General features: G+C 43.0%; 1 protein-coding gene across 1 annotated transcript; it reads right to left on the reverse strand.

Annotated features, from left to right (window-relative positions):
- Nucleotides 1-1,669: 1,669 nt before the first annotated feature.
- On the reverse strand, nt 1,670-11,966 carry LOC308318781 (uncharacterized protein; the record flags this gene model as incomplete). Its single annotated transcript, XM_080768410.1, has 2 exons — nt 11,840-11,966; nt 1,670-2,766 (listed from the first exon to the last, which is right to left on the reverse strand). Exon 2 carries the CDS (start codon nt 2,753-2,755, stop codon nt 1,670-1,672), a length of 1,086 nt encoding a protein of 361 aa, XP_080624536.1. The 5' UTR covers nt 2,756-2,766; nt 11,840-11,966.
- Nucleotides 11,967-14,482: the final 2,516 nt, after the last annotated feature.

Raw genomic sequence — 14,482 nt, forward strand, 5'->3', positions numbered from 1 at the left:
ATAAAGGTAAACACTTCAAACTTCCTGGGCACGTAGAGTACGTTGCTGTACACATACTGACGCGATGGCGTCATGGTGGCGTTGACCAATCAAGAGATAACGTCCATGTTACAACCGTGAAGCGTTACATCCTTGGCGGCTCTCCCCTACCAATGTGTTCAGTTTCAATGTTGTTTGCAGGTCATTCCATGTAATGGGGCCACAGAAGCCAAAAGCCAGTTCAGAGCTAAGCTTTGGTACCTTGAATTTGGGGAAACGGGTGCGGGTGTACTTCAGAAAAGATGAGATGGATTTAGGACAATCTCCAAGCATATCCAAGCATGGCTTTATCCAATGCAGTTTTCCAACGTTATATAAGATACATTGGTGAGTACTGTCAAGTTATTCGGGATTTTTTCAGAAACCTTTCTTGCCCAAACTTGAAAAACGGCTTAGCCGACAGGGGGTACTGTGGTCAACTCAAAAAGACAACTTCTTTCCTCTTTTGTTTGTTTTTACTTGAGATTTAGTTGGTACAGTACACGTAAGTACAGTAGGTATAGTTGTATTGGGTATTAGGCATTAGGTTGAAAACCTTAAACAGAAGAAAAGACAAAACAAATACAAGCTGTCATTAACTATGTAAGGTCATACTTAAACAAAAACAATAACTGAAATTCACTCATTTCACTCGAATAACCATAGTTACTAATGTAACCTACATGACTGAATCACTAGTCACTTGGGTAATCTAAATAAACAGGTTGTTTTAACTCATATTTCTTCCATAATTCAATTCAAGATCATCACAATCAACTTAGCAAGCCTATATACAACTTAAATAAAACTTATAGCTAAATATAGCAGTTAAATTTGGCCTAGCAGCGTTAACATAAATAACTTTTATAATAAATTTAAGCAACAAAATAAACTTCAATGCAGGAACAATTAACGCACCAGTGGCATTCCCCTTGATGGCTTGAGGTTTCGGTCTTCCCAGCTCCAATGTTTGCAGTTCAGTTCATGAAAAGTCTTTCAGTTTGTGCTGCTTCTCTCCATGCAGTGTTCTCCACTGCTGCTGCTCTCATACTGGACAAACACTTCCTGTTTTCAGTGCCTCGCCCCAATCAGTGATTGTCACCAGGTGCTGACTACTCATGATCAGTGATTGACACCAATGATTAATGCCAATTAGGCCAATTAGGGGTTTTGACAGCACAAGTACCATAGCTATCACCCGTAATAAATCGAATCGATGAGTGATAAACACACTCTAGGAATTTAAGAGTGGATGCTGCTGCATGTCTACAGATTATGTCTCCATAATCCCAGACAGACAGAAACACATGGAAACTTTATTTTTTTTTACCCCATGGTGTGAATGCAATGGTGTCTCAGCAAGTAACCCGAGTTATTTAAATTTGGGTCACACCGTTTAAAGTGGACATCTTTTTTATTGTCCTGTGAGAACTGTGGACATGAAGGTGTATCTTCAGATTACTTGAAACATGAAACTCTTGTCACAATGTTTACATTGGAAAGGTTTTTCTCCAGTGTGGACACTTTGGTGTGTCTTAAGGTGAAATGACTGACTGAAACTCTTGTTACATTGGAAAGGTTTTTCTCCAGTGTGGACATACTGGTGTCTGTTCATGTCATCTGACAACCTGAAACTCTTGTCACAATGTTTTCATTGGAAAGGTTTTTCTCCAGTGTGGACACGAAGGTGTCGCTTCAGGAGAGATGACCGTCTGAAACTCTTGTCACAACGTTTACATTGGAAAGGTTTTTCTCCAGTGTGGACATACTGGTGTATTTTTAACTCAGCTGAACGAGTGAAACTCTTGTCACAATGTTTACATTGGAAAGGTTTTTCTCCAGTGTGGACATACTGGTGTCTGTTCAGTTCACCTGACACATTGAAACTCTTGTCACAATGTTTACATTGGAGAGGTTTTTCTCCAGTGTGGACACTCTGGTGTGTCTGCAGGTGAGATGACCGTCTGAAACTCTTGTCACAATGTTTACATTGGAAAGGTTTTTCTCCAGTGTGGACATACTGGTGTATTTTTAACTCAGCTGAACGAGTGAAACTCTTGTCACAATGTTTACATTGGAAAGGTTTTTCTCCAGTGTGGACACGCTGGTGTGTTTTCAGGGAAGATGATGCTGTAAAACTGTTGTTACAATGTTTACATTGGAAAGGTTTTTCTCCTGTGTGGACACGAAGGTGCTTCTTCAGGGAACCTTTTTCACTGAAACTCTTGTCACAATGTTTACATTGGAAAGATTTTTCTCCAGTGTGGACACGAAGGTGTCGCTTCAGGAGAGATGAGTAAAAGAAACTCTTGTCACAATGTTTACATTGGAAAGGTTTTTCTCCAGTGTGGAAACGCAGGTGTTTCTTCAGGGAACCTGAGTCACTGAAACTCTTGTCATGCCGTTCGTCATCATCGTCTTCACTGGTCTCCTTCCAATCATCACTGTCTTCAGTGACTTCAGCGTCAGATTCAAGTTCAACTTCAATCTCAGAGCAGTGAGAAGATATTTGTTGTTGTTCTTCTTCTTCTTCATCATCATCAATTTCTTCTTCATCTTTCACTGCTAGTAATGTCAACGTTGACCCAATAGGTTCCTCTGGTCTTTGAAGTAGTTCCTCCTGTTCATTTTTAAGCTCCTCCTGTTCCTCTTTAATGTGTGGAGGCTCTGGTTCCTCCTGGAGCAGACTGGGGCTCCTCTCCTGTTCAGGAGAAACCTCCTCTTTACACACAACCATGTGCAGGATGTCTAGGAGCAGAAACATAACATGATGGTCAACACTGGATTCCTAAAATGTAAATCCATTCTTCTTCCATGTTCCATGTACAAAATTAGCTATTACCTACCAAGATAAGATTGACTAAACCGTTACTAACTACAGGTTATTACTGTTATAAAAGATTTTAGCAAAATACATTGTTTCTTCAGGAACAATATTTTCTTTCACATGGAACTTACTGAGGTGTGGCTGGTCTTCAGCTCCCTGTTTAATAGAAATGTCTTCAGCTTCCTGTTTAATAGAAACGTCCCTGGCTGAGCCTGGAGAGTTAATCTTCACCTGGGAGTGATGCATCATGGGTATTGTAGTTCTTACGAATCTAGAGAGTTTGTCTTCACCTGCAGTCTGGACTCCGGTCTGAAATCAAGTGAATAAGGAAGGACTTTAATAACTGGAGACCTATAGTCCGGCAGCCAGGGGTGGGGAGTGGGAAATGTGTTTTTATTGGCTTAAAGTATTGCCTATATACTTAAAAATACTTAAATTAATGAGTCCACTTGCTGACCGGCTGTTGGTATTGAGCAATGTATTTTATAAGGTTTTATATGTGACCATACCATCTATTATATATTTAAGAAGTTGTACCCAATACATGGCAAGGAACCCAAAGCCACGAACAGCTACGTCGCTACTGCAACGCCCACAACACCGTCTTACACACTACACTCACACACACTCACACGGGCAGTGACGTCACACACTTACCCTTCGCAGTTTTCGGGACCTATCTCCTCCTGTCGCGTCCCTCGCCAACACTGACCACCAGCCGCCAAACAATGGCCGTTGCATTGGCACTAATAATGCCTCCCTTCCACACTCACGCCGCCAATGCATTTGTTTAATACAAACATTATCGCCACCATCACCCACACCCCCGAGGCTTCCCTACACGGAACACTAACCACTGTTGCCTATGCTGTTGCCCCAACAGCCCCAGAAACAAGGCCTTTAACCACGCTACTTACACACACTACAACTCGCTTACAATTCGCAAACCTGGCAACACTGCCCTGTCTTCTAATAGGCCCGCCCCCACACTTGCTTTCACAGTCTCAGAATCTCATCTCACGCAGGAGAAGAGAAACAAGGAAGAGGAATTGGAGCCTTAATTGTAGCCTCACGATTTTGCTTATTCCTTCTAAATCTCTGTATTTTAAATATCACTGACTCAGCGAATCTCTTACTTACATCAACATTGTTCTTTGTCAGTAGTCGCTTTGTGACTACATATTAACATTACACATATCGCTTTGGCTATTTTCGCCTGACAGCCAACTGCCCAGTACACATACACACGCCTGCCTGCACGCACACGCACGCCTGGCGTGCACACACACACACAGACACGCACACCTGGAAGCCACGATCTCTCTCTCTCTCGCCACGCCACACACACGCACACGCACGCCTGTAAGCCACCCCCCCCCCCCCACACACACACGTGTCCCACACACACACACACACACACACACAAACAGAGCTCACCAACATGCGATTCATTAAATAACTGTATTTCTCCGCACACACGCACACAACATTATTCAAGTGAAATGCGTCACGCCAATATTGGGATAGGCTACCAATATGTGGGTATAGCCTACAGGGATTTACCCACGGAATGTATATATATATATATATAGAATATAGAAACGTGGAGAGCAGATAGTGTGTTTTGGACAAACAGGCTAGCATTGGTGTTGATTTGGGTCAAATGGAGTCTATATGGCTAAAGATAACACATGACGGGAGAGGAGTTATTGTGTGTTTTTGGACAAACAGCGTGGTGTTGTTTTGTGTCAGCTGAAGCTTCATGTGTTTGTGTTGGAGCGCCTCAGTGTGGCCGTACAGGTCATGTGCAACCTCTTCCAGAGAGAGATGGAGACACTAAATCTCAGCTGGAGAAACATGTTTGCATGCATGCATCGCTGCCTTGCATGCTGTGTGCTACTGTTGAGTCTGTCACTTACTTTGACTGATTTATGGCATTGTCTTTCTGTTAAAATCCAACTATGTTAATTTAAGAACTCTGGACATATAGGTCATTGTTTATTAACTGTGCACACGTGTAGCCTATTGTATGTCAGACTGTATGTCTGTCCCACAGTCACAATCCTTTAGTAATTAGGCTGTGGAAATATTCACACTACTTTTACAATGCGTTGTCAACACGTGCTGAGTTGACAAAGATTGACAGATTTCGGAGAAGACTGATAGTTTATCCTTTAGTAATTAGGCTGTGGAAATAGTCACACTACTTTTGGATTTGCAGGCCTGGCGCCACGGCAAAGGGGGTATATGGTTACAGACAAAACAATGGTACATTTCCAGGCATTCATTTAAATTCCATTGCTTGAAAGGAATGAAGTAAGGATGCATCTTAATGATCTCCCATCTAGAACTGGAAAAACAACATTCCTCACCTATAGGCCATCCTTGGGGTGGGGAGAGGTGCTAATGTCATTGTTGCAGTGGTCAGGGTGCTTAAGTGGGCAGCTACTGTAACTAGCCAGGGGTGCTAATGTCATTGTGCTGTGTGTGTGTGTGTGGTCAGGGTGCTTAAGTGGTCAGCTACTGTAACTAGCCAGGGGTGCTAATGTCATTGTGCTATAATAATAACTAATAACCCATCCGTTACTACATGTGGAGTCAACTCCCGCAATTTCCTTCTTCCCATAGTGCGCGGCAACGTAACTATCTGGGATGAGTGCCGCGAAGCGGCCACAAATTCTAGTTACCTATATACGGCAAGATGTCAACATTTCATTATGCTTAACGCTTAGGCCGCCAGCATTTGATAAATTGTGATATAATTCGCGCCAGCATTTTTCCCTGTTTAACTCTTATTTTGAACAGCAAAAAACCCATACCGGAAGTTATGATCTTATGTTAGGGTGTGTGACGATGCATCATCATTCCATGTTTACCGCAGGTGCTGCTAAAACATAATGGAGGCGCATCACAGCGTCTGGGCCGTGGAATAAACCTTATGTAAAGCCTATACCACTAGGCTAAACAGCAGGGCAACTGGGTTGAACTGAGTTTGACGCGTGCATTGATTAATTCAATGTCCAGAGAGTTGTGTTACTTTCGGATATGTCAATCCATTTATTGATCCACTTTCTTTCAGCAGTAGTACAAACGTAAATATACTGTGTAAACTATTAAACAAACAAACAACTAAGTAATAAGGGTTTCCATGACAACCACACACCATTCTGACTGACTGATAGCCATGACGTCATCAAGGAAGGACACGTTAACTTCAAGTCAAGTCCAGAAGAAGTTGAACAAATAATTAAACAAGAAAAGGTGGCCCTCGGGGGACAGGTCTCCACCAGGCCAGGTCAGGTTGTGGCTATAATCCTCAGCCTAGAAAGAAAGTGTGTGAAATACTTCACGTAAATTGCAAGCTGCGTTCATGATTTGAGGCTTTTTGTTCAAAACGGGCCAATCTTGCAAACTTTGAAAGCTAATTATAGCCAATTAGGATGGAATATGAGATATCGGACAGATCCAACTTGAGCACATGACTGTAGAGATACTGTGTAACGATTTGCAAGATTTTTAGAGACAGAATGAGGAGTAATAAAAAAAGGAAATGTGTTTTACAAAAGTCGGCCTCCTGGTGGCGCTATAAAAGGCAGATGTGAACAATGTAGTTCAGAGGTTTGTCCTTGGCCTCTAGGGAGTGTGCATACAAGGTTTCACGCAGATTGGTGCAGTTTTTTTTTAGGGTTATTTTTTATTAGATGCAATTGTGAACAATAGCCAAGTAATACATAGTAAGATACATATCCATTGGCCAATCAAATGGTTCACTGCAGCTCAACAGTCAGTGTGAGGGGTGGTCAGGAGATGTCTGTGAGCTCTGCGTTTAAAGGCTTGAAGGCCGTTGTCTGTGATGGAGTCCAGTTATAGGTAAACATTTTGATAAGCTGCCTCATGGTGGCGCTATAATAGGCCGTTCTGGAAAATGTGGGGCAGAGGTTCATCGTTGGCCCCCACGGAGTGTGTATGCACTTTGGCATCGACCGGGTTAACGGTGTCGGAGATTAGCTGGTAACGGACGGAGGGAAACACAAACGGGGTGCCGTGTCATTAGTCAGAATGTTCATTGTTCCGAAATTACTATCCCTATCTCTAACCCTAACCTAAACCTAACCGCAAGCACGGGAGCAAACCTAAACCTAACCGCAAGCACGGGAGCAGTGCATGTTCGGACTAACGGGACTTCGGATCTATGGGTAGTTCCCCACACACGGACGGAGTGCAAAACATACTCTCTCCCCATGCCTTAACCTGCAGCTTGAAAAGGCCTTCAGCTCAGCTCTGAACTCGGTAGAAACTGCACCTGGCCAGTGTTGTTTTTGTCGGCTATTTTTAAATTTAGTCTCAGTCTTAGTCCAGTTTCAATCACCGTTGTTAGTTTTTATCATATTTAGTCAAACTCATGCTTTTTTATTTAGTATAGTTTTAGTCGACTAAAAGTCAAGAATTTTAGTCTTTATCTTAGTCCAAGAAACCGTGAATTTATTTGTTTAGTTTTAGTCAACAAAAACTATTGGCATTTTAGTCTAGTTTTAGTCTGACAATTTAGTCTAGTTTTAGTCTGACAATTTAGTCTAGTTTTAGTCGGACAATTATTTTAGCTCTTTACTTTTTTATCAACAGTTATGTTTCCATGATTCCATCTAATCTAAAAAATATTTCACAAAAAATCTACTGAACTCCGTGTGGGGGTCCCTGGGGAGTCCCCAGAACTTCCACATGAAGTGCCAGCCCGGTTCTGGCGAGCTGCCCCACGTCCGAAACGGTTGAAAAATGACAGAGTTACTGTTTGGGGGTCCCCAGGGGGTCCCTCTACTGTACTGTACTGTACTGTACTGTACTGTCACACCCAAACTCATCATATAAACAGTTAATATGTGTTTGTGTTAGGCTGTGCAACAGTGCACTTGGTTGTGAAAACAAACCAAATGCTATTTCCGTGCTCGGACACAGGGACACAGCCAGCCAGTTGCACCACTCAAAAAATGTTAAATCAATTCAACAATCTGATCCCATTGCAGTACAAGACAACTCTTATAGATCCTTAATGTCCACTTGTTTAACCAACTGACCCCAGTGCAGTACAACAAGACAACTCCTATAGAACCGTAATGTCCACTTGTTTAACCAACTGATCCCAGTGCAGTACAACAAGACAACTCCTATAGAACCTTAATGTCAACTTGTTTAACCAACTGATCCCAGTGCAGCCAAACATTACTAAACACCTGGTTAGAACACACACACACACACACACACACACACACACACACACACACACACACACACACACACACACACACACACACACACACAACGCGCGCGCGCACGCACACACACACACACACACACACACACACACACACACACACACACGGGCACACACACGGGCACACGTGTGTCGCGTCCATGCACACATGCACACCGCATTTAGGGGCGGGTTCGGAAATAGCGCACTGAGCGCACTGTGCAATGCAAACTAATAGGCGAGTGCGCTCCCAACAGAACAGAACAGGGTGCGCATTTCCGAACGGTGTGTTGCTACATGCTAAGCTAACGTCACTATTATTATTGCTACTATGGCTGCACGCACGCACGCACACACGTTCATGTGTGTTGCTACTCACCGGGCGGGGATCAGAGAGAGGGGGCTCTCTATGACGAGACGTTGCTGGACCCTATTTCTTCACAATTCCTGGGGTTTATAACATATCCAGTTCCCTGTGCTTTTCTGTCCAATAAGCCTTATTATATTCCTTTATTGTCGCTTGTCGAACATAAGCTTGATAACGTTGGTTCATGTTGCAAACACTTCATTCAACCATGACTCGGTGACAGACAGCCCAACCTGCTTTCCGTAGTTTAATAACTTTTGTAGCTGTTGTTCTGAGCACAACATGCAACTCTAGTGTGTGTGTGTGTGTGTGTGTGTGTGTGTGTGTGTGTGTGTGCGTGCTGCTGGTGCTGCCTGTTTGTATACAGAGCGGCGAGCGCCGAGCACATGTATGATGCGCTCATGCACAGGAAGAAAATTATACGATAAATAAAATATATTTCGTCTAGTCTTTGTTCGTGAACGAAATGAAGACAGATTTTAGTTTTAGTCTTTAGGCTATTTTGTTAACTACATTTTCGTTTCGTCTTTATTTATCAACGAAATTGCATAATGATTTAGTCCAATTATTGTTTATACACGTGGGTTTTTGTCTCGTTTAGTCTAGTTTTCGTGCGGTGAAAAATGGGCGTTGACGAACATATTTCGTTTTAGTTTTCGTTGACGAGAACAACACTGCACCTGGCTCGCTGATAACAAACTATCATTACACCTGGGATAAACTGAATCCACTGTCTTTGGTTCAAATAGTAATCTCAACAAGGCAGATGGCAGTTAGAGTGGGTGACAATATTATCACACAGAAAGATGAAATTACCTACCTAGGTTCCATCCTGGAGGCTAATTTTTCCTGTAATAAAATGGCCACCAAAAAAAAATAGGTTGACGACAGAGTACAGAATTTTGTAATGGGCCTGGCCTACAAGATTCACTGCCACCTTAAGATACCCATGTATCTGTCGAAATACTTCCTTAAGGTAAATTAAGTCCACAATCTCAACACCAGAGGGGGTTCAACAAACCAGATGCAACCCAGATTAGGCTAAAACAATGGATTAAATACATTTTGCTCCTATGCCACTAAATGTGGAACGCCCTACCGACAAGTTACAACCCCCCCCCCCCCCCCCCCCCCCCAACAAGTTACAATATTATTACTGCTAGTATTAACTACTGCTTATTTAGGATCACATTTATAACAGACTGATTGATTGAAGTGAAAATGGAAGCTATGGTTATCACGATAATACAAATCTAAACATTTTTGTAAAATATATCTGCCTAATGAAGATGTCACTGGAGGACGGTTTCTGAACTGCCCACAGTCCTCCTATGAGGCACAGACTGAGTAGAAAATAATTGTGCCATTTTATCATGATTATTAGTGAGGACCTATTATACGAAGATAGGTTGAAAAGTGGTGAAGTGGTCCTTTAACAGTTTGCAGAATTACAGTACATTTAATACAAAAACTGTTGACTGTGTACGACACCAGAAAGCATTACTTGTTTACAAATCGGGTCCACCCTTTTCAATTCGTCAGAGACGTACAAAAACAGGAATTCATCATAAAAAGGAGGTAAAAGGGGAAAAACATCTAGGGCTCCATCTTGCACCACCCTTAACCCTTATACCTAAACCTATAGACCAATTATTTGTTTACAAACATTGGGACTGGGCGCACAGGTGACTGTTTCATGTAATCAATTCCCAACAGATCTCAAAATCTGTTTTGGGGAGTGCTGGTTTCTTTTTTTTTTCTTTTTTATCCCACGATTTTGTAACCCAGTTTTCTTTTCACCCAGTGCCAATTATCTAATGTAATCCTGGGCGCTACACTTCCTCTGCCAACCTGGGGGGGCAGCGGACTGACCTCATGCCTCTTCTATGCATGAGGAGTCCAAGCTGCTTCTTTTCACCTTACAGAGGGGAATTTCCCCGGCCGGACGTAGCGCGTGGAAGGGACACGTTATTCCGACCAGTTCCTTTCCCCTCCATCAGGCGCCCCGGCTGGCCAGGGGGAGGTAGTTTTAGAGACCAGGATTACGGCATGTTTTTGTGAGGGTATCTAGGGGACACGGGGAGAACATGCAAACTCCACACAGAAAGGCCCCATCGCCAACCCCCGCCTCGGGTATGGGCACTGATGACGCAGAGGAGGGAACATGCCGCCAGTGCCCACAGCGTCCCCAGCGGGAATCGAACCCAGGACTTTCTAGCTGTGAGGCGACAGCACTACCAACTGTGCCACCGTGCCCCTGGGAGCGCTGGTTTCAGTCCATTCAACCTCCTCTTGTGAGTTGGCTAGTGAGGTGCTCCCTAGGAGATATATATACTTCAAATCGCAACAGTGTTGCGCACCGAGAACAGCTGATATACAAGCTCACATCGCATCACAGATGCGACTGTTGTGAGCGTAGATGTCTGCGTGCACGACACCATCACTGGACGAAGCATGCATTATACTTGATGGGCTGCAGGTGCGTGTGCAGCCATGCACAAATACGCTCTGCTGCTGTGATCATGAGCGCACCTCCCGTTCTTATGACAGCGACTGGAGGTGTGGTTTTGAGTTTTGAATTGCTATGATTGTTCAAACGCAACAGAAAAACCAAGGTCTATATATTCCAAGGGTGAGAAAAATTGCATCTGAAAGTTTGATGGGGCATTTTTTACACGTGAGTGCAGTTAGAACGGTTCTTGTGCTGCCGCTATGGGTGTGCATCCTGTTTCTTATCAGTGTGACGTCGTCTCTTAAGGCGTCTATTAAAATAGTTCAACTAGCCAATTGAATATAACAAAATAACAAATTAGTTTAGTGACCCCATAGTGACAGGATATACCCCATAGTGACAGGAAAAGGGGGCCAGTTTCGAATTGCAGCCGTCCGTAGCCTTAAAACAAGTTACAATATTATTACTGCTGCTAGTATTAACTACTGCTTGTTTATAACAAGTTACAATATTATTACTGCTGCTAGTATTAACTATACTGCTTGTTTATAACAGGTTACAATATTATTACTGCTGCTAGTATTAACTACTGCTTATTTATAACAGGTTACAATATTATTACTGCTGCTATATTAACTACTGCTTGTTTATAACAGGTTACAATGTTAATACTGCTGCTATAGTATTAACTACTGCTTTTTTATAATATAAGTTACAATATTATTACTGCTGCTAGTATTAACTACTGCTTGTTTATAACAGGTTACAATATTATTACTGCTGATAGTATTAACTACTGCTTGTTTAGGATAATTTATAACTAAGCAGATATGAGAAAAATACTCGTCGTGTTGTTCCATGTTAAAAGATGAGTCAATAATATAAAAGATAAATGTAGTAAAAACTAGGTGAATCAGTTCAACTTACCTGCTGTGTTTCAGGGTTGAGCTGCTTAACGAACACACTGTTTTCAAACCGTTTCAAACCTTTTACTATTATTATTATTGTGTTTTTAAACCACGCTGCTAAAAGGCTAACAGCTGTGAACGCAGCCGTTCAACGCACATAGGCCTACTACTGTGCAAGGGCTGTGCGCATGAGCACTAGCTCTTTAAGGCAGAGTTACGACAACTCTGTTCACGTCACGGGGCTTCAGTTCAATGGCGGCTCTTCTACATAGACTTCTACGAATGGGGCCATCCGGGAGTTTACGGAATGCATTGGAGTCTATGGGCTCGCGCGAGAACATGAACCACGTGACCAGGCTGTTTTCTGCCCCCTCAATGTCGTAACTCTTTCTGAGGCTCTGCCCTGCTGGAGCCTGGAGCATGTACGGTGCAGGTACCATAAACGGTCACTAGGGTGAGCCATGATACAGTGTAATACAGTGGGGAGCGGCTATGGAACAGCTATAGAGCTGAAAACTCTCCCATATAGATTTACTAAAATATTGATATCAATTATTCTAAGCCTAGAATCAATCCATCCAGGATCCTGGTGAGTCATGACCATAACACTTCTGATTCTGAGAAAACAAACAAACAACAAGATTGAATATTTAATTATATGATTTACTACATTTAATAAATGTTCCAATCTGGTTTCAGAACATCCCACTCCACTGACACATGCCTCCTCTATTTGAGCGACCACATCAAACACGAGGTGGATGCTGGAAAATACTGCGGCTTGGTCAAGCTGGACCTCCAAAAGGCTTTTGACACCGTGAACCACTCCATACTGGTTAACAAGCTTAAAGCTATTGGTTTTGATAGCACATCAGTGAGCTGGATGCAATCCTACCTGGAGGGGAGAGAACAGATGGTGGAGGTGAACGGAACACTGTCCCCCCCCCTCCCAGTGAGCTGTGGCGTCCCACAAGGAAGCATACTAGGGCCTTTACTGTTCCTAATATATGTTAATGACATGACATCAGCTTGTGACTGCAACTTGTTCCTGTTCGCAGATGACTCAGCACTGCTGGTCTCGGACAGGAACAAACTGCAGGTTGAAAAGACCCTCAGCTCTGAACTCGGTAGAATCTGCACCTGGCTCGCTGATAACAAACTATCCTTACACCTGGGAAAAACTGAATCCATTCTCTTCGGATCTAATAGTAATCTCAGCAAGGCAGATGGCTTCTTGGTTAGAGTGGGTGACAATATTATCACACGAAAAGATGAAATTACCTACCTAGGTTCCATCCTGGAGGCCAATCTTTCCGGTGATAAGATGGCCACCAACGTAATCAAAAAAGTAAATCAAAGAACAAGATTCCTTTACAGGATCTCCTCACTGGTCAACAAAAACACCTTAACAGGAGCCCTCGTACAAGGTTTCTTTGACTATGCATCCACCTCTTGGTACCACAGCACCTCAAAGGCCCTTAAAACAAGGCTCCAGACCTCCCAAAAACAAACTGGTCAGGCTCCTTCTTGGCCTCACCCCCCGAACCCACCTCACCCCTGCCCACTTTGACAGGCTGGGATGGCTTAGGGTCGACGACAGGGTCTGGTCCACAAGATTCGATACACCACCAAGATACCCATGTACCTGTCTAAATACTTCCTTAATGTAAACGAAGTCCACACCCACAACACCAGAGGGAGTGCAACAAACCATGTACAACCCAGATTCGGCACAAACAAGGGACTAAATTATTTTCGCTCCTATGCCACCAAAATGTGGAACGCCCTACCAACAGTCATTAAGACATGTGAATCCCTTGACTCCTTCAAAACCGCTCTCAAAGGGCACCTACGGATGGCTGCAATTCGAAACTGGCCTCTGTAAAATCTGAATCTCCCCCCCCCCCCTTTCCCCTCACTGTATGTATCTTTTCCCTTTTTGCTTCCTATATGATGAATTCCTGTTCTGTTCTTTAACTACATAGAAGTGTCTATTTGTATGTCTCTAAATGTTTTGATGAATTGAACAATGTGGACCCTGTTGTAAACAAGTGTAACGCTTAATTGGGTCGTCCACTCACAGTTAACAGTCTTTGTATTGATGAGTTTGTGCTTGAAATGTACTGTAATTCTACAAAATGACTTCACTGACTAGACATCACAATCTAGCTGCCTGCAGCACGCTGACCTTGCTGCTGTCTAACTGGAGCTAACTATAAAGTATGTTACAGTTCAGGCAGTACACAATACATATCAAGTACATTGTACATTCACGTACAAGTACACAGCATAGGCACTCAGATCATATCATGTTGTATACTACAACAGAAGGTTGTGGGTTTAATGCCCTTAATTGAACCGTCAAGAAGAGCGATGGATTGGTCTGGTTTTCCATGTTATGCATGAATAATGGCGTTGAATGAACTATGTGAGTTCTTGAAGTGTGTGTCGTGCCGTGCTGTATGTGTGGCACACGTATAGCCCAACCGCAGATTAATACTTAAACAGGATTTGGTTTAGCAGCTTATGTTACATTTTCCCTCCAAGTGGAAGCTATGGTTGTTACTGTATACTAGTGTTAAATTAAATAACGCCATACAGTATGTCTTGAATGCGAGTTATGCAACGTCTATTCACCACCTACCACGTATACAGGCGCTGA

The sequence above is a fragment of the Protomyctophum bolini genome (assembly GCF_963924005.1).
Source record: "Protomyctophum bolini genome assembly, chromosome: 7".
NCBI classification, from domain to species: domain Eukaryota; kingdom Metazoa; phylum Chordata; class Actinopteri; order Myctophiformes; family Myctophidae; genus Protomyctophum; species Protomyctophum bolini.